General features: G+C 32.1%; 3 protein-coding genes, 1 non-coding gene and 1 pseudogene across 5 annotated transcripts; 3 read left to right on the top strand and 2 right to left on the bottom strand.

Moving 5' to 3' along the window:
• Positions 1 to 9808: 9808 nt before the first annotated feature.
• TRNAM-CAU lies at positions 9809 to 9893 on the bottom strand. Its single transcript is given in 2 exon segments — positions 9809 to 9844; positions 9856 to 9893. It is a non-coding gene; the product is annotated as a tRNA-Met (tRNA).
• Positions 9894 to 11951: 2058 nt separating this feature from the next.
• LOC106353442 (RNA-binding protein 24) lies at positions 11952 to 15613 on the top strand. The gene is made up of 6 exons (XM_013793202.3): positions 11952 to 12469; positions 12748 to 12871; positions 13272 to 13392; positions 13772 to 13808; positions 14071 to 14365; positions 15193 to 15613. The coding sequence occupies exons 1-6, from the start codon at positions 12284 to 12286 to the stop codon at positions 15279 to 15281; spliced, it is 852 nt and encodes a 283-aa protein (XP_013648656.1). The 5' UTR covers positions 11952 to 12283; the 3' UTR covers positions 15282 to 15613.
• A 1935-nt stretch (positions 15614 to 17548) lies between these two features.
• LOC106353441 (serine/threonine-protein kinase SRK2C) lies at positions 17549 to 19726 on the bottom strand. 2 transcript variants are annotated; one of them, XM_048735740.1, is made up of 7 exons: positions 19464 to 19719; positions 19236 to 19358; positions 19062 to 19136; positions 18863 to 18964; positions 18713 to 18766; positions 18202 to 18591; positions 17549 to 17973 (listed from the first exon to the last, which is right to left on the bottom strand). In XM_048735740.1, exons 2-7 carry the CDS (start codon positions 19353 to 19355, stop codon positions 17686 to 17688), a joined length of 1029 nt encoding a protein of 342 aa, XP_048591697.1. In that variant the 5' UTR covers positions 19356 to 19358; positions 19464 to 19719; the 3' UTR covers positions 17549 to 17685. The 2 variants fall into 2 exon arrangements, with proteins under 2 accessions (XP_048591697.1, XP_013648653.1); XM_013793199.3 differs by having other exon boundaries at positions 19236 to 19726.
• Positions 19727 to 21384: 1658 nt separating this feature from the next.
• On the top strand, positions 21385 to 23102 carry LOC106353440 (14-3-3-like protein GF14 omega; the record flags this gene model as incomplete). Its single annotated transcript, NM_001315679.1, is given in 5 exon segments — positions 21385 to 21931; positions 22338 to 22460; positions 22566 to 22682; positions 22767 to 22991; positions 23020 to 23102. Coding segments are annotated over 4 exon segments (783 nt in total). The 3' UTR covers positions 22830 to 22991; positions 23020 to 23102.
• Positions 23103 to 23252: 150 nt separating this feature from the next.
• LOC106355676 lies at positions 23253 to 24473 on the top strand (annotated as a pseudogene).
• Positions 24474 to 24530: the final 57 nt, after the last annotated feature.

Raw genomic sequence — 24530 nt, 5'->3', positions numbered from 1 at the left:
ATTACAAAACTTATACGCAAATAAAAATAAAATATATATATATACTCCTAATTTTATATACATGTATATAACAGATCATATCTAACATTTTTATAGATGAAGAAATTGCCAATCAGCCCATATTGAGAATAAATTTATTCGTAGATAATTTTGTATTAATTTGTCAATACTTGACATAATTACCCTTACACTAGTGAAAATAACTATCAAAATTATATATCTCAGGAAAATATATTAAAAATCATGTGAACAGCAATAACTCATATTATTATAAGATGGTACATGTTTTTAGGATTTTTAAAAGATAAATAAAATCTATAACAAAATATAAAATATAGTTAATACTCTATTTGATCCATTAACCTTTTTCAATGATGTCTTTCAAAATTAACAAAAACTTAATGTATCTTAATATAAATTTGGATTTGGTTAACATAATAAATTTACTGTTATACTTTTTACAGTTTTATTTTTGTAACAAATATTTTTTACAATTTAAAATACTGATTTCATTGACATTTTATGTTACATTACCTAACATATTTTGAATACCACACATTCAAAACAAAATTAACCAACATTAATTATTTTATAGCTTGTTGTTATAAGATTAAAATTTACAACTTTAATTTGCTTTTTATTAAATTATAATGAATTGTTATGTCTTGGTGAAAAATTGCCATAATCGACCTTGCAAAAGAGTTATTGTCAAAGTTAATTGCAGTTATGACTACTAAAAAATATTGTTTCAAGTTTCAACGAAGTAAACATTCATCCATAAATCAAAATTTGGGAAAGAAACATAGTAAAAAGTGAAAAATATGCAAACTTTATTTGCCAGGCCAATGCTTGAGGCTTGTCCCTTTAGTAAAGTGGAAGATCACTGCGTGAATGTAGTTATAAATTTCTTTTTTTTAACATCTGATTAATTATGTTATTACGACGATGAGAAATAGTACATAGACGATTCTACAGCCGATAATTCTACCATCATAAGAGAATGCACGTCTGACTGCATCGTTCTGAGCCGCTATATGAGATCCATGTTCGATGATACGCCATTGCACCATGCAAAAGACTTCGTGTAATCCTTTTTATCCATGATATGCATAATTTACGTTTTCTAGGGTTTGCTGTAGAAGCATTAACCACTGATTCTAACTCGGGGAGAATCATTTAAAACTAAATGATTCTAACTCTTTTTTTTTACATTTTAGAGAAGCTTAAATAAATAAAACATAAACTGTAATTTATGAATTAGATTAGAGAGTTATAAGGTTAACTTCTGTTAAAAATAATCAAATGTATAATGAGACAAAATATAGAATCAAAGTTATAGTGAGATTTTCCTTTATAAATATTAGTATTTGTGATTCACTATATATTTAATGGATATTGAATTTTAGTATTTTCTTCTTTTTTCACAAAGTTAGGATATTCTATTTTTGGGTTGAATAGAAACACATAATATATCAGATCAGATTTTGTGTGGATATTTTGTTAGACCCTAATAGAAATAGTTTCCTACTGTTTTTTTAAGTGTCATTTTAATATATATTTTTTGTTATACAAAAATATCATTTTATAATTTTAATGCAATTTTTAACTTAATACTAATTATAACTACATTGATTTATAAATAATTGCCGATAAAACATATTTATAAATAATTTTATTTATCTCAAATATTATTTGTCAGATACATGTAATTAATTAAAAATGCACTTAAATTATTATTTAACCTTGTGAAAATGTCAAAGCATCACTTTTTGAGATGGAGTATCAAAGAAAAAAATGGCGTTTTAAAGTGTGAAATAAAAATAGATAAACGGTAAAAAGTGGGTCACATGGGAAACGCGGTTACATGTCGGTGGCTCATCACTTCTGACGTGGTGGATTTGACTATTGTATATACAGAGGAATCACATTCTTTTTTCTAAAAACAGATGTTTGGGTGCAGGGATAAGAATAAACGTGGATACGTTAAGTGTGCACAGTATTCGAGCTCGAGTGTGCACAGCAGCGGACAGTGAGAAAGAAAACTTCACGGATCCGTTAATCTGTTGGATCACATGTGCTGTTTAGCTATATTACTATCTCACTCTCTTGATTATACAGAAAATATGCGATTACTTTATACAAAATATACATGTTATACAAAAAAAGGTTTTTCTTAAATAATTATATTTTATGTTTTCTATACATTTTTGTTAATGTAATAAAATATTAACTTCGATAAAATTAACTGTATTTAATTAATTTTTATTGGTTTAAAATGAAAATATATAATCACATAAAATGATGTATTTATAATTAAAATTTAATATATTTTTTTAGTGTGAAAATTTCAAAACATATATAATAAAGAATAATTAAAATTTACGGATGCAAAACAAAAACAAAACATAAAAAGAACCCGAAATTTTCAGAATTGAGTGGTAATACAGACGAGCATTGTGAATTGCTATTGTTTTTTTTGGATCAAAAATGTGAATTGCTATTGTTTAACATGGTATTTTTATGCGATTGATGAAAAGTGTTTTCCAACTTGTTCCCAATGTATACGTAGGTCGTCGTTGCCAAATTGTAATCAGAATTTTGTTTGTGTGTACATATATATATATATATAACATTCTGGTTTTATATATGATCTAAATAACGTGACAACGTGTCATATTCTAGTCAAAGATATCACTGAAACCAAATGTTATTACATACGTGATGAAATAGGTAAAGATATCATTCAGGCTACGAAGTTGCATCGCCACCAGTTATTAATTCGTAAATATTTTACTAAAGTTTTACCAAAAAGAAATATTGTACTAAAAGTGTGGGAACTATCAGAATAGAAGTTTACCAAAAAAAAACTATCAGAATACTATGTATGTATTCTAAATTAGATATGTACGCTCTAACTTAAGGAGGATAAAATATATTAGGATAGATTTCATATTGTAACTTATTTTTCTTATTTAGATTAAGACTTAATACCTTATCATAGACTGCATAGCTTAGAATTGCTAGGGAAAGAACGCGGGGACGATGGTTGATTTATATCAAATGGTCGTATTTAGAGATAAATTAATGTTAACCACCACCAGGTCGATATTTACTCAAACGCTTTTCCAACAAAAAGAATATTTTTTTGGTAGCATATTAGAATATAATTTTCACAAAAAGAAATTAAAGTAAATAAATAAATAATTTATTTAATACAAGTCGTCACATGCGACTTGTTCTCTGTGTTCCACGGATAAAATTAGTACCGAGAGTCTGAGATGGGATAGACACACCGACATGGTTTGAACTTTGAGCAATTCGATGTCTAATGACCGAGGAATAATGCATATGACGTCGTTGTCCATACGCATATATATATATACTAATGATCTTTGACATTGATGATTATTGTAGAAGATTATAAACACTAATACTAGTCACATATTTACAAAACTGACATTGTAAACTAGTAACTATATAGGTTCAATGAGTGTGTGTATTTGGAAATACTGTCGATCTCTGATGTATTTTTACAAATATAGCACTCTATATCTTAAAAAAAATACTTTTGTAATTTCACACATATTAAAATTATATCAAATTTTAATTATATATATTATTTTTTTAAATCAACTATTTATATAATTTTAAACAAAAAATGACTTAATAAATACACTTGAATTTTAGAAATTTATAGTTTAATTTATTATTACCAAATAAAATGTATAGAAAACTTCAAAATGTATGTTTTAAAATAAACTTTAAAAACATTTATCTTTGGATAATGAAGGGAGTACTAGTGTATTATCTTCTAATGGCATCACTAATTTACATAAATATTACGTTAAATGTTCTAAAAATACTTAGAAACATAAGCACTAATTGGTTCCAAAAAAAGAAAGAAAACATAAGCACTAATCTTTACTGGTTGATCACAACGTTTTTGTTTTTGTTTTTTTACAAATGATGACCCATTTAGCAATAAAGTATATATTTTACAGACAAATGATAGTCCAAACGTACAAAAGTAATTAGTAAGAAATAGGCAAAATTGAGAAAAGAAATAAAAAAAAATAAGTGGAAACTCACTTATTTGAGTAATTTAGCTAAAGTTACATTTAGTGTTTTTACATCGAAAAAATTGTATGCAAATTAATGGAAAAATATCTATGAAAAACTTTTACCGTAATGCAAAGAGTATTGTCAAACATGGATCCTATATGACAGTTTAAATGATATAACTAGACGTGATCAATCCTCAATAGACAAATAGAGTCGTCTGCTGTAATATTTTTCATGTTTTGTACTATAATAATTATTCAATGTTGAGAAATAAAATAATTGAATGCTCCAGATATTGATTACTAGGTAAGTCAATTATACATGGACTTTGACAATAAACTGGCAAGAAAGCAAATGTAATTGTGCATTGGTCTAGTTTTGTAAGTTTGTGTAAATTATCATGGATGTGGCAGCCTAGTTGGTTTAAGCGCATATATTGGTGTTGTTGTGCTCCGGGTCCGATTCATTGCAAAAGGGATTTATACTATATTATGGTATAACAAAGATCAATTTTCTGGTTTACGAAGATTATTTGGACCTAAGGCTCAAACACCTCTTAGTTAACAAATTTTGTAAACCGCTTAATAATAAGTACACTAGATGATAATCCGCGTAAATGCACAAAATAAATTTTTTATACTAATGTTTGTTCATTAAATGGTTTTAACATTTTGCAACGCTACGATCCTTATCGATTGTAAAAATGATGAATACAAATAGTGGTATTTTAAATGTATTATCGTTATTTTAAATGAGTTAACGTATTACAACTTATTTGAATTATTTTTCAGACTTCATATGCACACAAAAAAATTAAGCTTTGCGGCTGCACAAATTACCAAAACCAGATAGGCAACATCGATTGTAATATGACAAAAGTGGATTAGATTTTATGATCCCGATTTGTTTGCTATTGACTCTCCATAAGTGATTTTATTTTCTACCTCCAAAATTATATTTTTGTTAGCATTTCTATTTCACAGATATGAGTTTTTTTTTGGTTTTTTTTTTCTGTAAATTACATAAGTGTCAATTTAAAAAGATGGACATCTGTAGAAATTAGTTTCACTCCACATACATATCTAAGAATCAATTTTTTTGAAAAAAATTACCGGCAAGCTCTATTCAAAGGTTAGTGTTCAAATATAATATATCAAACTGTTATAAAAATATAATTTCAGACCCGAAATATAAATGTATGTATAGTTAATTCCCCAGTTCGGTCCAAAAATCATATAATTCTAGAACAATAAAACAAATTACTTACTTTATTAACCTACGCTTTTGAGGTTAAGTTACTTAAAAGTATACCGATAAAAAATATATAATATTTTATCATTCTATTATATGTAAACTATGTATAAACTAAAAACTGTTTACTTTATTAAATGGTAAACCAAAAAAAAACTTATAATAAATATGTCAAATATCTCATTCTTACAATTAAAATAGCTAGACATGGTGTTAGGATAAACAATATTAGAATAATGACCAAATCTCTCATTCTTCGAACAAAATAAAAAAGAGGTGATTGGAATCTTGTCATGATATTTCATTAAAAAATTAGTAATAAAAATCAAGACTAAATTATTTAATCTGAAGAAATAATATATATATATAGTGCTTCCAATATTAAAAATCACTTTGATTTGAAAAAGTGTATTTATGGAATTGTCAAGATCAAATAACATATTAGAAACCACTTATTTAAAAAATAATTTGTATACATAAAAGTATATACATTAGAGTAAACACATACATCAAAACCAATACCTTTTGTTTATTTACAATCATGTTTTTGGTAAATAAATCAAAACAATTTTTTATTTTCTTTATATGGTAAATAATTAAAATTTAGTGATAGTGACATAAATATAGTATATTTTAATATAAATATTTATTATTGATACTTTCTACTCATATGATTTTATTAATATTTGTATATTTGCTGTAACAAAAAATTAAATTGTTAATCACAAAACTTTTAATGTGAGATATTTCAATACAAATTTCAACATTAAAATATTTAGAACTCAATAATTTTTCAATGCAAAATTTTGAAATTAACATTTTAATATATTTTTATATAGGATATAATTTAATTTAAATGATATTAATATATATATATATATATAATATGAATATCTATTAATGAAACTTCATATTCATACGATTTACGATTATTTGTATTTTGCTTGAAAAAAATAAAGGTAAACCATTGATCACAAATTGTTCAATGTGGAACATTTACTATTTTTAGTAATTTATAGTCGTTTAAAAATTTTAAAAATAACATATAAGAAAAATCTAATTTTTTTTATTATATGCTTAATGTGATTTTTAATTTCTTTTAATAATATAAAATTAAAAAAGAAGAATATAAAAATTGCTATCTAATATGTATTATTCATAATCATTAATTATCATGTATATGTTAATCATAATAGGTAATTCCATATATTTTATTTAGGAAAATAATTAAAAATATTATTTTATACACTAATAATCAATTTGATAATTAATTTAATAAAAAGTATAATATATATTTATATTGATCAACTTATTTTTCTAAGGATACTAATCATCTTGGTGATGATACGTGACTAGGAAAACATACTGTAATGCACCGAATTAATATATATAGGAGATGTTTTATTCTAATAAGTACATGTTAACCATGATTCATGAGCATACCTCCAAACTGTCATTGACTCATATTCACACGAAGCAAATTGATAGCTGATAAGTATTATTTTACGACCAATGACAAACCATAAGTCAAATGTTCCGCATTACCTAACCGTGTTGTCGTGGATCTCAACCTGATAGTTGACTCGAAGCAACTTGAAATTAATTATATATTGGATCTAGATGTTTTTGATCACAGGGTAATGTGGAGTCGCTGTTCTTACCTTAATGTCAGTGCCCTATGTCCTAACCTCACTACGCTTTTCACTCGATATAACTATACTACCCACATTTTTACACGAACTAATTCTGTTAAGTATACTATACTAACCCAAGTCACAAGTGGGCCTAGTTCAGTACTAAATAAATAATTTGATTTGAATCATAATTCTTTTTATATTATCATAGTATAATTCGTAACTATAATTAAGCCTATAACCGTAGTTGGGGACAAAAGTCAAAAGTCTTTACGAATACGTTATGTATTGCCAATTCATATAAGCTGTTGGAATAAATTATACGAATATTTTGAATTCTTCCGTAAATTTTCAAAATACTTTCCAAATTTTGTCGTTTACTATTAGCCTGTTTATTTTGGGAGCATCTCCATTGTTATTGTAATTTTCGGCATTTTCTTATAGGAGAATTGGCAGATTAAAGGGTGGCAAACGCTTATTTTTCAGTCGTCAATGGGCTAAATCATATATGTGAGTGCTTTTTACGCGCTTTGTTTAACTTATGAACTAAATTATAGGAATTAAATTAGTAATTAAGAACATTTTCGTTTAAAGGTCTTACCAGAGTTTCTCATGGATCTTAACTTTATATAAACTAAGAAAGAAAGAAAAAGAGATAAGTGGATTAGTGGATATAAATGCATCACTAATTCGATTCTACATACTGAGACCATCTCCAACCCACCTCTATTTTTATCTCTATATTTTCCTCTAAAATAGAGAAACTTTATTATAGAGGTGGATTTGCTCTAATGTATGCCTCTATAATAGAGTTCCTCTATTTATAGGGGAAAATATAGAGATTTGCTATTTTCATCTCTAAATATAGAGGTAAAAAGTAGGATTCCTCTATATTTTCCTCTAAAATAGAGGAACTCTATTATAGAGGCATACATTGGAGCAAATCCACCTCTATAATAGAGATCTCTATTTTAGAGAAAAATATAGAAACATACATTGGAGATGCTCTGAGAGATGATAAACGGTTTCATTTAAACCACGGAAACAAAATATAAACGCTTGGTTCTGGATATCGAATAAGATTATGGATCCAGTGTCCAACAATTATGGATCCAGTGTCCAACAATTATCGCTAGAGACGTGTGTTTCTTTTATCTTTTTTTCTGAGACAATTCATTAATTACGGACTATTTATATCAATACGAAGTAGCTATAGGGAATTACAATGTACGTATTCCTCGTCATGGGTCATTTTGTCTCGGCTTGCACCACTTTCCAGCGTTATGCATTGTCCGCAGTTATGATTAATACATGCACGTCCCAAGTTAGATACGCTCGTGAAAAGATAGTGAAACCGTGTAAAAATACTTGCACCAAAAAGTTATTTTCTTCTTTAAAATTTCCACAGCAGCAAAAGTCGGTTTCTATACACAAACACGCGTTAATTATATATAACTATAAACTATAGTGACAACTCACTTCTTAATAAGTTACAAAAAAAAAAAAAAAACTCACTTCTTAATTCCACGACGCGTATAGTCCAACACTAGGCAACACAGGTAAAGTGAAATATGAAGATGTTAGCTCAAAGAGAGTGAAGTTCTTTTTTAGATTGATTATTCATGAATCCGGAGTTAAAATTTATTTTAATAATTAGTATATATTCACTGGACGCCAACAAAAATTTCCCAGTTGCATGAAGGCATTCCGCATTTCTTAAATTCATGGATGTTTTATTATTTTTGACATTTGCATAACTTCTTGACAGAAACTTACACCTATCTTCATCTACTAACTTGGCCGTAAGTGCCACCAAATTCACCACTTCTCATATATACATATATAGTTTTCATTCGTAAGAGAAAAATCAAATATGTTAGTAAAAATGAAAATATAGAGCAAACAAATTAAGTAAATTAACACTGCTAGGTTCGAAATCAGCAGCTGCGGAAAGAGAATTTAGCAATCAGCTCTTGTCCGTAAGAAAATTATGAGATTCGGTCCATCTTTTGAATTAAAAAAGAAGATTAAATAGACACATTTAGATATTACAGTTTTTGGAGGAATATGTTCAAGTGGAAAAGACAATATCGTTTACCAAAAAAAAAAAAAACATTGGTGGAGCTCTCCCTCTCCCACGTCAAAATATCATAAAAAGGCATTGTCATAGTCTCACTCGTTCTTGTGTTGCTCATGTGCACACATGCCTTTCCATGTGGATCACTCAATAAATCAAACCATTTTCTTCTATCTACACAAACCAATCATTAATTATTGTTCAGCACTCCAAGATGGGATTTTGAGTGACTAAAATTAAAGATATTAATAAATCGATTGAATTGAATAGAAAAAGATAGACAGGTTGTGTATTGGAAAACCGGCGATTAAATTTTAAAACGATGTTGGTGTGATGGCATTCATATAAATGTGCATATGTAGGGAGGAGTTATACGAATGGAACTTGGAACATCATTATCCAGAGTTTTTTAGGGCGAAATTATTAAGAGAATATGAAAAAACAGTTTTTTAATTTTTTTAGTTGAAGTTTAAAAAACAGTTTTTTATATTTCTCTTAGAATTCCGCCCTAAAAAATTCTGGATAATGTGCTCTTAGGAAACATGTGAGAGAAATGAAGAGATAGAGAAATAATGACTGATGAGCCTCATAAAGTATAAACCAAATCATGGAGTTTTCAAGTGATGATCAAGACGAAAGTATTATTCGAACCTAATCAGCTTACCAGAGGCCCAAATATGGTTTTAAAGACTATATAATTTGGGCCCATTTTATATGAATCTCATGAACTTCTCTAAAAGAAACTAAAACATTTTTCAAAACATGTTAGTTTGATATAAAAATATGGGGTGAGAGAGGCTCGAACTCTCGACCTCAGGATCACTCAGTAGCTATGAGACCTACGCGCTAGCCAACTGCGCCACCACCCCAGATGCTTTGTACTTCGGATTTAACATTAACGAAGCTTCTTAGCTTTCTTTTGATTTCCTATTTTCCTATATAATCGACATGTTTGCAACGTGCAGACGTCACGTCCAAATGTATATGCAACTGAATCCAAACTAACTGAAATTAAAATACAATTATTTTACGTCTATCGTTGTTTCAGCGTAAAAACATATATAAGAAACACAACTACTTACAGAATTATTATGAAAACATCAACAACAACACAATGGAAGTATTTTTTGAAAATGCATTTCTATGAGAGGCCATACTTGTTATTCGAGCATCGAATGTAATTGTTTTTATTAGCGAAATTCGTCTCGTATAATCTAAGAACGTGAAATTTAGATTATAAACCAACTAACATGGCTTGAAACCACATATGTGATGCATTTATTAAGTATGAGACCATCTTACTTTAGCATTTTACCAAAAAAAAGCATGAGACCATCTATTTTAATATTGCACTAGACACTGAATTTGGATAATTAAATAAGGGGATGACTGCATGATCTTCTTCTCTTTTACTACATGATATTTATAATTTTTAATCATAGTTTGATAGTTGTAAGTTGTAACTATGGAGCCATGATGGAGGATGAGAAATCGTCAAATCTATCCGAAAGTCAAGACCCTCTTCGTCAATATTTTGATTTAATTTTTCACTCATGGTTTGGTGGAAAGAATAATGGACTTCCACTAATCATGAAAACTCATTAGAGAATCTGTTTAGCTTAGTCATTAAATAAATACTACACACACATCGACTACACTTTATATTATTTTTTATAATATGATTGAGTTCAGCAGCTAACATATTGTATTTATATAATATGAAGATCGGGTTGTCAGATTAAGAGATAGCTACACATGTCCTTCTTTATGATTTATTTACCCAAAACAGACTATAGGATCAGGAATAATGTCCCATAATATATTGAGACTAAGGAAGAGAATTAGAATTGTAGAACTGTATGAAAATATTGATAACAGAAAGAATGTAATTCTAAACTCCAGACTGTTTTTTCGTCCGTTCATAGCTTTCCAGTAAGCTAATGATTAAAGGGAAGGTTAAGTACATGTTAGCATGAGAGAATAAGGAACAAGTTCCATTATTCAATTATTTTACATGTGCATTTAAATTAATATTTTAAAATAATATATTAATTTCAGTGTTAAAAGAAATTAATCTATTTTTAGTGGATGTATCACATGAAAACTATAGAGACGCGCAGGAGAAATATAAAAGATAACAAGAGACCACCAACTCAAAAGAGAACATGAGAAAAGATAAAACAAAATATTGATCAGCATATTTCTAAATGTACTATAGTGAATTAAGAAATAGTATCCTAGATATTTCCCTAATCAGATACTCTTTTTACTATAAATATAAAAAAATAAAATATTCATTATATAATTCTAATAATGAAGATATATCATATATTTGTTTCCTTCTAAATCCTTGACTGAATAACGTACAATCCAGTATTAACATTTATAAGTTCACTACTAATAACATACTTAAAATAATTCAGATTCTTTAAAATCGGCACTTGATTATATTTCTTATTAAACCTTTAGCAGAAATCAATTACAATTTACAGTATAAGTAAATATTATATATTATGATATTTTTTATTGTATTTTTTATGACAATCATCAAATATTATATATTATGCAAAGATATAATACTTAAAGAGAAACTATTCTCTTGATAACGTACCAAACAAACAAAGATGATTATCTACACTATCAGATTGTTCTTATTAAACCTTTAGCAGAAATCAATTACAATTGTTTGGTAAGTGAATATATTTTTTATGATAATCATCAAATATTATATATTATGAGATTACAGTATTACAATTTACAGTATAAGTAAATAGTATAAGTTAATAGAAAATTAAAACTATGTTATATTTTTTTTGGAACGCTAAAACTATGTTACATAATGGCTATAATTAAAACAGAAGATTTCTCTAATTATATAAAATAGAGAAGAAAAGTTGTGGAGGAGCTATAATGTTAAAACCTGGCAAATTAGACAGCGGAGATATACTCAAGTGCTGTCTTGTCAGACTACTCTCTCTCTCTCTCTCCTTCTCCTTCTCCTTCTCCTTCCCCTTCTCCTTCTTATACAAAACCCTCCAATCACTATTCTAAAATACTCAAAAGCAATTTTAGTCATTCTCTCTCTTCGTATGTGTAGAGTCGCCGAGTCGGAGTCAAACACGACATCGTTTCAAGGGTTGAAATTGCAACCTTTTGATTGGTCTCACTTCTCTCTGCCCAACCAAAAACAACATTTGATGATATAAAGAAGCTAAGTTTGTACACAAATCTTCTTTCGTTTATTTTTTTAATAAATAAAATGTATCAAACGAGCTATTACCGATCACCGTTCGGAGACACGACTTTCACCAAAGTGTTCGTTGGAGGATTAGCATGGGAAACTCCCGCCGCAGAAATGCGTCGTTACTTTGATCAGTTCGGAGAGATTCTTGAAGCCGTCATCATCACAGATAAGAACACCGGCAAATCTAAAGGCTACGGTTTCGTAAGTTCCTTTTCTTGATCCTCACACTCACACGCAGTGCCGGTCTGACATTTAAAAGAAATTCATAATAACTCAAGTTCAAATTTAATCAAATAAAATTTGTGTTCTTGTTCTTTGTATAAGTTTTGTATAATGTTCTACTACATATAATTAAAGTTATCGTATAAAATCGTGATGTCTTAAGTGACGGATTCCTTTGCCTATCCTTCGGACCGGGTCTGCTCACACTATTTGATTAATGGGTTTTTTTGGTATTTTTCCGATCTATCGTTATTTAGGTGACGTTCCAGGAGGCTGATTCTGCGACCAGAGCCGTGGCAGCTCCTAATCCTGTGATCGACGGGAGAAAAGCCAATTGTAATATTGCTTCTTTTGGACGGCCCCGACCATCTCCACCTAGAGGTTTGTGTATCAAACTTAAAACTAAAACCGTAGAATGTATTTTTATTGTTGATGATTATCTTTTATTTGATGAGTTTTGTTTTCATCTTTGCATATTGATATTGTTTGGTACGTTATCAAGAGAATAGTTTCTCTTTTTGTTGTTGTCTTTTATCATGTAACGTTAAGGATATTAGCTGTAACCGTTGAAATAATTAGAATAAGTACATTGTTCAATGATGTTTGTTCAATGATGTTATGTGCGTAGTGTAGATATACAATAAAAACGTGACAAACCAATCATATCCAATATCCAATAATTCTTCTTAAAACAAAATATCATAGAAATGCTAATTTTGAATACTAAGGCACCAATGTGAATTCCATAATAGATATTTTTATGTGTCCTCTTTCATTATAGGCCGAGGACAAACAGGAAGTCCGAGTCCGTACCAAAGTGGAGGACCATCAGCCTATACGGGGATGGCTGCACCGCTGCCACCGGCTTCAGCTGCCCACCAGCTCATGTATCCTTCCTATGGGTGAGTTAGTATATATTTTTCTTTATTAACTGGCTCCAATGATTTAAAACCTCATGTACATAGTTTAGGAGAGAGTTATAAATGATTTGCATAGATAATGAGATGATGGTCCATTGCGATTAAAATGGTAGGAGACAATTTAATGCGTCATTGGAGCCACTTGTTGTCAGGCTGTAAATATCATAACATGAATATATATAGATATATTAAACCCTGCAGTTACATTGAAATGTTCCTTAACGTGCAAGAAGGTAAAGACTAAAAGAAGATACAAATTAGAAAGTGTTTTATATAATAACGTTTCCGATAAAATATGTAAGAAGTAATTTTCTGAATTTTTGGTTATAAATTAAGAGACATTGAATTCTCGTTTTTTCAGGTACACCTATAACCCTGATCAATTTCGGTACCACCAAGTCAGTTTCTCTTTCTCTCCTCTACATTCTTATGATACAGACGCACATATATACACTGACATTCACATATGTCATACCCAACATAAACATGAAATAAAATCCAATTTAATCATGAAATGCAAGATATGAAGTTAATAATGGGATTTTACGTACAATGTATCCTGCACATGTCGACCACTTACATAATGCATGAAAAACATTAGCACATGCATGTTTGTTGTAACACATATGATAATGATCATGTTATATACACATGATACAGGCAATGTACAACACACAGTTGCAACAAGCACAGTACTATCAACAGCAGCAACAACTATATGGAGGAGGAGCAACATCACCATCAGCAGCAACAATAATGCCTTCTCCTTACTATTACGGCTATTCTCTTCAAGCTTCTAGAGTGCCATACCAACACCATCATCCTCATCTTCCTCAACCGTATAACCCTCAACAACAACAACAGCATCAACGGTTTACTTCTCCTCCTTTACTCGTTTACCCATCCAGTTCACCTTTTTCATCTCCTCTCCAAGGATTACTCTCTTCTTCCGAAGGTGCGTATTTAGTTTCTTTTAACTATTTTACCTGCTATCAATCCTACATTTAAAGAACAAATAATAGTAATAAAAATTTCACAATAAAGTGATATAAATATATAGATGGCAGACCTAGTAAATCTAAATATGGTTTGTAGTCACCGCTTGTCAACAAAAAAATATCATTTGAAATAGGTCAGGAGAGTCACTTACGTGTTAGAAACCCACATTTGAATTAAGATTTAGTCTAACGTAATAACTGACATGGATACAATGTAATCATCTCAAGAGTACTGTTTAATCTAATAAGTAACTGAACCACATCTTAGTTTGCACGTATATCGATTTTCAATGCTGTTCGAAACTTCACAATGAAAAAAATAAAATATACTTATCAGTTAAGCACTCTATTAAGTTAAAAAAAAATAGGGATATGGGTTTCAAGTTTTCAACCAAATAGGTTAAGAAATAGAAAAGAAAAGGAGCGTGAATGATTGGAGAAGAACAGTGAATAAAGGTTCCATGTGGAATGAGCTGTCTATTTTCACTACATTGGTATATGCGTCTCTTCTCCATCAGCTGCCAATTTGGTCGCCTTACCAGTGAAGCCACCATACACTGACAACATCTCTCCACACACACATATATGTTTTGTACAGTGTGTGTGGTGTGGATTGTGTCTAAAATCAATAGTGGTCGTTTCAATCGTTTTTCTGTCACCTTTTTCAATTTAATGATCAAATTTATTATTTTACAGAAAATTGAATAAAACTATGCTTAGGATTCATATAACCAGACTAAACTGCAATTAGTATCTGGTTTATGGCTTTTTTTGTCTTCTCCAGAATCTGAAGCACCCCAACAAGTGTCAGCAAAAGTTGAAGCAACAACTGCACCTGAAAGTACATCCAGCAAAGAACCAACTTCTTCTTGATCTTTTTCATTTCCCCAATTTGTACAATCTTCACATTTGTCTCTCTCAAAAGATTCAAAAAAGAAAAGAAAAGAAAACAGCTAATTTCTTTTTCAAAAAAGAAGAAGAAGAAAACAGCTAATTTCTTATTTCTCCAGAGCTATGACTTGAGCCCCGAAGACCACTCAAGACTGCCAAAAGTGTCTCTTTATAATACTCGTGTCATAGTTTTTCTCTGTTATTTTTTGTTCTGACGGAATCTATATGTAAATCCAGAGTCCTTCAAATAATTGTCTCTTTATAATACTCTTCTTATTCGTTATTTTTATTCTAATAATTTCAACTTTATGATATATGTTTCGTATTCCTGCTTCAGTGCTTCTACTATATATATATGCTTCTTTTTATCTTCTTTTTTTTTTTTGAAATTTCAACATATATAATCCAAGTGAGAAGTAAAAAAATTGTAGAAAAATTGATTGAAATACCTTAAGTTGAATACCAATTTGCAAAGTTACATTCAATTAAAAATACTATAACATTTAAGTTTAAGATTTAGTGATTATTGTTTAGGATTTAATATTTATAGAGTGGGGTTGAGTTTATGAACGTTTATAAATGATTTTTAAACATGTATAAATAATTTAGGAAGATTAATTTTGTTTTTTCATAAAATATTTATGAAAATAGTTATCATTTAGAAGTAAATTTGAAAATTAGTATAAAATTTGATATAAAATTAGCATTCTCTCAAAATTGTATGGATATTCGTTGCAGGTTATATATATATATTCTGTTGCTCAAAAAAAAAATTATATATTTTCTGAAATTGTGATTTTTGTAATATTTGAGTTAACTTTTTTTTTTTTTCCCAAATTGAAATTTCATTCATAGTTAAAATACCAAATTCATACAAAGCTGACAGCAAAACGAAATAGCCGCAGAAGCAAGAGCCCATAGAAAGCGGCAACTAGAACCCACACAGGGGCGACTTAAACCCACACCGGGATGACTCAAGGATAAAACAAAATCAACTCCACAACTAGAACCAAACAAGCTGTTAACAAATACGAAGCAGGAACATATAACATAACGACTAGCAATCTTTAAAACTAAGCAAAGACCAAAGATCGGGAGTTACCACTGCTGCCCATAGCCCACCACCCGGTAACCTCCACTTCTGCATCCAAACCACGACCTATCGTTGCTGCCTCGCCCGCCAAACGATAAGATCAAGAACCGAAAGCTTCAAAACTCAACAAGGGAAACCGTTGCTTGGTCCACGCGCCTTGGAAACTGATGTGACATTAAACAAAACGTCCAATTCCGTACAAAGAAGCTCTCTCAACACACCAAGAACCAACTGATGAAGCCTTGCCAAATGAACCTCTCCGGTACCACACTCGGAGGAAGAAACCAACGGCAAGCAACCATTAGATACATTACCCTAGAAGAAAGACTGCTAATACAATTGTCATACTCCCGATGAAAAGACAACAGACATATAATTGAACATGGCCAAAAAAAGAACGCAACAACCTTCACTAAAAGAGTTCCAATTCCTAATTAGTCTATCAATCTCCAAAAGATAAGACTGCCTTCAATACCAACATCATCAACCCGAAACTTAACCATAAAATGGACAAACAGGCCCGCTGACTTTGGCTACAGCCTCTAAAACGGAACAACTTAACCACGCTTCCAGTGGTGCCGAGCTCTAACCACTAATCGAATCCAACGCATCGTCGTCGGTAACGGGTTGTTGAGCTCTGCCACGTGATTCGAGCGGTCGCCGAGAAAGAATTTCCACAGATCTGAAAGGGAAAAACCAGATCTGACGAAGCCTTTCAGTCCTAAACGCCGACCCTCCTCACTGTCGTCACGCCGTGAGTCTCGCCGTTGCTCCATGGAAAGCCGTGACCTTCTCCATCGAAACGAAAACAGGTAACGTTTTGTCAGCCACAGAACACCGAGCATCTCGACAAAGGATTGAGCAAGGGTGAAGAGAGCAAAAGAAAATAAGATCAGGAAAAAGGATGGAGCCTCCGGCACCGACAAAAACGCCGGACCGGAGCTAGACTTGTTTTCAGAAGCGGCGACGAGTTGAGAGAAAAAGAGGGCTAGGATGTAGATCACAGCGAGTTAACTTATTCGAAGCCATCTCAGAAAATAGACATTTTTCTCATATTGATGAGGCCTAAAAGGCAAAAAAAAAAAAATAAAAAAAAAAAATGATTCAAAGATTTAAGTCCATAAAGTTCTTAAACCCATATTTAAGCCCAATTCACTGAGAATCAAACACCTCAACAATACATTCAACCACTGCGTTTAAAATAATCAAAGCTATAAAGATCATTACAATCACGTTTGTGCAAAGCTTATGAACATGCAATCTCCTTTTAGTAGTGAAAATAATTGTAAATGGTCACAAAGTGCAAACGAAATCACCAGTGTCGATATCATCGTCATAATCAACATCCAAATCATCAAGATCCATGCTACTTCCCATAGCACCACTACCGCTATCACCAGAGCCACCAGCACCGGAGAGTCCAGAAGCTCCAGTGATCGCTTTACGAGCTTCCTCAATGATCCACACTATCTCTTCCTCTGATTGAGATGGGTTATTACTTCTCGATGATCCTTCTGACATATCAACCGGCAAATTTTTGAGAAACCAAGAATGATTCTTGATCTCCTCCATAGTTATTCTCTGTCCACCAGTCAAATGTTAGTTAGAATCAAAGCTTAAAACCATCATATACTGAAATATTGGGGGCATTACCAATTTATTAAGAATTTTAATTGAAAAATTATAACCTGAGCCTATGTATATATTAAGTTATTAACTGTTAAAAGGGTCCATGATCAATGTTTCACTTAGCTATGCATACGAGCTCTGCAGTAAAAACTCAAAATTAAGATAGTATAAATTATTTACCTTTTCAGGGTTGGCCACGAATATTCGAGAGAGAAGATGTTTGCATAAATCAGAAACTCGGACATAGTCAGGTATAGAATACTGCGACCTCAGGATCCGACCGATGGTCTTCCTGAAATCTTTAGGATCAGAAGGATCTTCAAAAGGGTAAGCACCAACGAGCATGACATACAAAGTGACTCCACAAGACCAAACATCAGCGATCTTGCCATCATACTCTCTTTTGGAAAGGACTTCAGGTGCAATGTAAGCAGGTGTTCCCACTGTTGTCTTTGGTTGAGAATGAAGAACTCCTGACTTTGAGTATCCAAAATCACATATCTTTACACGTGGTGCTGTACTTCCATCTAATAGCGTGTTCTCTAGCTTTAGATCTCTATGGCAAATTTGCTTATTTCATCAATTTAAAAAACCAAAAACAAAAAAAAATGAAGAAACACTTTTTAATTTCATTGCCAAAAAGGAAAATGTGAACATGTTTTTATTTATTTAAATGGGATGATTCTCTTACAAGACTATGACAGTAACTAACTCCTGAGATTAGCTGCTGGAAGAAAAACCTTGCCTGAAACCATAGGTTATACACAACCTTCCTTGTTTAAATTATTTATTTTTGTAAAACAATGTTTATTTAGATAATGATGATTAAAAAAAGAGTGACCTCATCTTCGCCAAATCTACCGGCACTACAGATTCTTTCAAAGAGTTCTCCTCCGGCGGCATATTCCATTACTATAGCCAAATGTGTTGCCGTCAACAGAACCTTATTATAAAACAAGAAAATACAATTATGTAACTTATGAAGAATTAATATACTGTAAAATTTAATAAAAGAAAAAAAAATACATGGTTGTTTATACCTCCTTGAATCTTATTATGTTGGGATGGTTGAGTGACCTATGGTTCATGATTTCTCTTTGAACATGTTCATCAATCTTCATAACATCCATAAAAATAAACATATTCAATCATACTTCTTTAAATTAGCTCACATATAGAGTAGAGACTGGGACGAGAGTAGAAAAGAGACAAACCTTATGGCCTCTCTCGATGAACTTAATAGCGAAAAGCTCTTTAGAAACTTTGTCACGAACAAGCTTAGCCACTCCGAAATTACCAGACCCAATATCCTTCACTATATCATACCTCTCCATAGTCTGCTACACAACAACAACAACAACAACAAAGCTTCTTTTTGCTCTCTTCTCTATAAGAGTATCACTTTTTAGGGACAAGGGCAGAGATGAAGCAAGCAAACACACGTGTATCTGTATATATAAGAGAATCTAAGAGAGAGAAGTGGAATCCAGTCAGAGCTCCTCTGTTCTTGTTCAGAAAAGCTAAAGAACCAATTAATTTAATTGGAGGAGAGACATCTTGAGAGAGATTACTTAACCAAAAAGGAACAAACTTTTGGAAGTATGTCACCGGAAATTTAGGAAATGATGTAATAATAATGCAAAGCGATTAAAGATCGATCACACATTTTCTTGATTTGATCTTCTTGGGAACCTGCTTAGCTTTTGGAACAGAGTCACTGCTTTTGACTTTCTTTATTTGTACGTTTGTGTGAGGAAGGATTGATGGAGAATTTGACACGTGTTAATTGTGGTGGAAATTTTAAATTCCCAACTACTATTCCTGCCCTAAAAATTCTTTTAAAGGGTAATTTACTTTTGTTCACTAAGATATATTCATAGTGTAATTGTGTAGAGCTTATAGTGTGTTAATTTTTTGTTGTTGCTACTGTATATCGTACGTTATTCTTATACATATAATTTACGAGATAAACTTAAGGATGTTTATGTGCAGCTTTTCTATGTAAAAACAAAGCCGTTTATGTTGCATGAATTTGTAGCATTGATTAATGTTTTTAAGCTTAAAGAGGAAGATGGTGTTAGTGTGTGGCATTTAGAAGAATTTAAATTGGTGCAGGACTCCAATAAGTTTAGACTGTACGTGGGGTAGGAATCGGACACCTCTCTCTCTTCTTTCTCACTTTCTCTCGCGGCAAAATTTAGAACTGCTTTTGCTCCGGCGTCGACCTATTCGAAAAAGCATATTTTATAGAATTAGAAAATAAAATTATTTATAAAAAAATAATAGTAAACAAATCAAAAATAAAATAACTAATCTTCTTTCGTCATTTTACAATCAATTATGCGTTTATGGTTTTGTTGATTTGTGTAAGTTACAAAAAATTTTTTTTTGTCCATATAAAATCTTAAAAATAATTAAAATGAAATGTAATAGGTTAACTTTTCAACAACGATGATACATTTAAAAAATCAACATTTGTATTTATTACTTTACAATCGATAAATATTGTAATATTGTTAAAACTATTTAATAAACAAATATTAGTATAAAAAATTCAGTCCGCGTATGTGTGGGGATTATAGTAATTGTTAAAATACGAAAAAAACAACTTGTGTGTATTTGATTATTTGGTCACTGAGAAAACCATTTTTCAAAATAAATTCCAAAAGACATTATTCTAACCTTAGACCCCATTTGCTCATTGGTCGGTGATGGCTGCAATAACTCTCTGAGGCTGAGGTTAGATATTTCATTGAACTAAAACTTCCCAACTACAATCCAAAATTGAACGAATGGATTGAACCGAATCAAATCAAGGTTTCCTTGTACCATTTCTTAGTTTCCGCTTGTCTTTTAACTTATTTGCTTAATTGTATTTTTGTTTATACTTTTCTCGAAACAGTAAACATCATTTTGTACAAATACAATTTGAATCACCAATTTAGTAATTTGATTTTGCTAACTTTCCCCCTTCCGTTACATTTTGTTCTAACGTTATGTTCACATATAATTCTGACTTTAAACTATACGACTATGGATTTTGATACAAAATATAGGGAGTCAATAGTCTTTAATTTTAAAATTACATTATTTACAGCTAAATAAAAAAAAATTCTAAATCTAAATTTTACAATAAAGTTTCTACAGTTAGAGTCCAACCAATCATCAACATGCCTATATTTTTCTACTTTATTTTTGGAATAACTGTAAAGAAATAAAAAAAATCCCAAACAGGCCTAAAGAAATAGAGGAGGAGGAATCCAACAACGAATCCAATGGCCCATATTGAATCTTGGTTCCAAGTTTAACGCATTTATCGCGTTCCCTCTCGCTTGACCTTCCTTACACAACGATTCTCGATTCGACTCGTCAAGAATAATCAATCAATCACATCAGATCTCAGATCTCTGATCTCTCAAGGAGGAAGAAGATGGCGGTTTCTGCGCGTGAGGAGTTCGTGTACATGGCCAAGCTCGCCGAGCAAGCGGAGAGGTACGAGGAAATGGTAGAGTTCATGGAGAAAGTCTCCGCCGCCGTCGACGGCGATGAACTCACCGTCGAGGAGCGTAACCTCCTCTCCGTCGCTTACAAAAACGTGATCGGCGCCCGCCGTGCCTCGTGGCGCATCATTTCGTCGATCGAGCAGAAGGAAGAGAGCCGCGGCAACGACGACCACGTCACGGCGATCCGCGATTACAGATCTAAGATCGAGACGGAGCTCTCTGGAATCTGCGACGGGATCCTTAAGCTCCTCGATTCGAGGCTCGTCCCCGCCGCTGCTTCCGGCGATTCCAAGGTGTTTTACCTCAAGATGAAAGGTGATTACCACAGGTACTTGGCTGAGTTTAAGACTGGTCAGGAGAGGAAAGACGCCGCCGAGAACACTCTCTCCGCTTACAAAGCCGCTCAGGTAATCTCTAGCTGCGATTCGTGGATTCGTAAGCCTTCGTTGATTAGATTCGATTGATTTAGGGATTTGCATAGTCCAGAATAGTTTAGGGATTTGCTTTGGTTTCGCTATAAGTTACGACTCGTGGATTTATAAGCCTTCGTTGATTGGATTCGATTGATTTAGGGATTTACATCATCTAGAATTGGTTGGATGTGAAGATGATCTTTGAGCTTGCCTTGGTTTCGATCTATGTTGCGATTCGTGGATTCATTTGATGTAGGGATCTTTGAGCTTTGAGATTATCTTGGTTTCGATCTAAGCTACGATTCATAAGCCTTCATGTATTGTTTCGTTAGGGATCTTTGAGCTTTTGAGCTTGCCTTGGTTTGGATTTTGAGCCTTTGTTTGTGACTCTCTGTTACAGGATATTGCGAATGCAGAGCTAGCACCAACTCACCCAATCCGTCTAGGTCTGGCATTGAACTTCTCTGTGTTCTACTACGAGATCCTTAACTCTCCTGATCGTGCCTGCAGCCTCGCCAAACAGGTACTTTTGCCTTACTCAATATCGTAGATCCACTCAACTTTGCTGTTATTATATTGTTTCCCTTATCTAATCTTTCTTTATCTTTGTTGTGTATGTATCATGAAGGCCTTTGATGACGCGATAGCCGAGTTGGACACTCTAGGTGAAGAGTCGTACAAAGACAGCACCTTGATCATGCAGCTTCTCCGTGACAACCTCACTCTCTGGACATCCGACATGCAGGTATGTTCCCTTCCCATATAATCCTTTCTAAACTTATTTCATGGGCTAAGTTGTAAATATATTTTGGTGGATGATAATTACTAGGATGATGCTGCGGATGAGATCAAGGAAGCATCAGCTCCAAAACCAACAGAGGAACAGCAGTAACAATCTTTTGAGTGAACTGCTAAGTTTCTAGGGGGTTTGAAACTTTGTTTTCTCTTTCGTCCATATGTTTCCTAGGTCGTCGCTTGCCCATTCGCTTTTATTCATTCATCATGATTTCTGGCAAGTCTGAACCATCAATCATCTTCTATCTCAGTTGCTTGATTTTCTTTTGTTTTTCCTCTTTTTTTTTATGTGGGTTAATGATTTCAGTGTCTGCCATCGAACCTTGCTTTGTGTGTTTCTCATCAATTTGAAGATACTTTTGTCCGTCTTTATCGTGTGACTAGTTCATTAGGCCGTGTAAAGCGCGTTACTTTCTGAAACCAAAACCAATCATCCAATTTGATTATGTGTTTGGCAGTAGACTAATAGCTATCCAACACCTTTTCTCACCAACTAACGAATCAAACAAAAACATTAAATATCCGATTTGAATGGATAATCAGACAACAATAATTGTATCCAATTTGATATGATTAACAAGATATATTGTGAAGCTTATAAGATAGTGTTGCGGAAGTAACTTGAACAAGTAATTTAAGCTTTAAACAAAGGATTTGATCAATATCATGATTATTACAGAACTAGCCAAGAATGGCTGATGAGGTGATTCTTCTAGATTTCTAGCCAAGCGGATTCGAAGTAAGAGCGAGGATCTCCCTAAGATAGAAAGGAGTCAAGTTTGAGTACAGAGAAGAGAATCTAAGAGACAAGAGCCCTTTGCTTCTCCAAAATGAATCCGGTTCTCATCCATAAGGGTAAACCGGTCTGTGAATCCATGAACGTAGTCCAGTACATAGACGAGGTCTGGTCCGCCAAGAACCCATTACTCTCTTCAAATCCTTACCAAAGAGCTCAAGCAAGATTCTGGGTAGATTTCATTGATACCAAGGTAAGGTACCTATCCGGTCGGGAACATAGTCAAAATAATCTATTGCTTAGAGCTTCACAATTTTATGCGAGAATGTTAATTGTATATAGAACATTATGAAAAGTTTATATAAAAGAAATAGGAGTACAAACTTTTATTTGAGTGTATGTATTATGATTTTTTTAAGAGATGTTGAACCGGCACTGCGGTTATCCAAATTCTATTTCTATTATTTTGAGACAATATGTGAAGTTAAGACTAGTTTGGTTCCGTAGGTTTTCGAGCCAGCGGATGAGATATGGTCAACAAAAGGCGAGGTACAAGAGAAGGCCAAGAAAGAGTATATTGAAGCACTCAAGATTCTTGACAAGCCCTACTTTGGAGGAGATAACTTTGGTTTCGTATACATTGCCATGACGGGTTATTACATGTGGTTCGAAGCATTTAAGAAATGTGGTAACTTCAGCATCGAACGCGAGTGTCCAACACTTATGGCTTTAGCCAAGAGGTGTTTGCAGAGGGACAGTGTGGTTAACTCTTTCCCTAACCCTGAGAGGATCGTTGAGTTCGCCTTTAAGATTCGCAAGATATATTGTGTGTAACAAAAAAAAAAGTTCCGGTCGTTTCATTTTATGGTTTCTAAAACAAAAGAAAAAGTTCCGTAGAATTTATGGTTTTTAACGAAAGAAAATGCTCCGGTTGTTTCACTTGATGCATCATTACCGTTTTAACTGCTGATGGATTTCAAATTATACTTGTCTGCTATTATAAATGAAGATTTTACCACGAACATTTTTCTTTTGTTTTACCAAAGTGTAGATGTCGTGTTA

This window comes from Brassica napus, chromosome A7 (assembly GCF_020379485.1).
Source record: "Brassica napus cultivar Da-Ae chromosome A7, Da-Ae, whole genome shotgun sequence".
Lineage (NCBI taxonomy): Eukaryota > Viridiplantae > Streptophyta > Magnoliopsida > Brassicales > Brassicaceae > Brassica > Brassica napus.
This window is presented reverse-complemented; position numbering and strand designations above follow the sequence as displayed.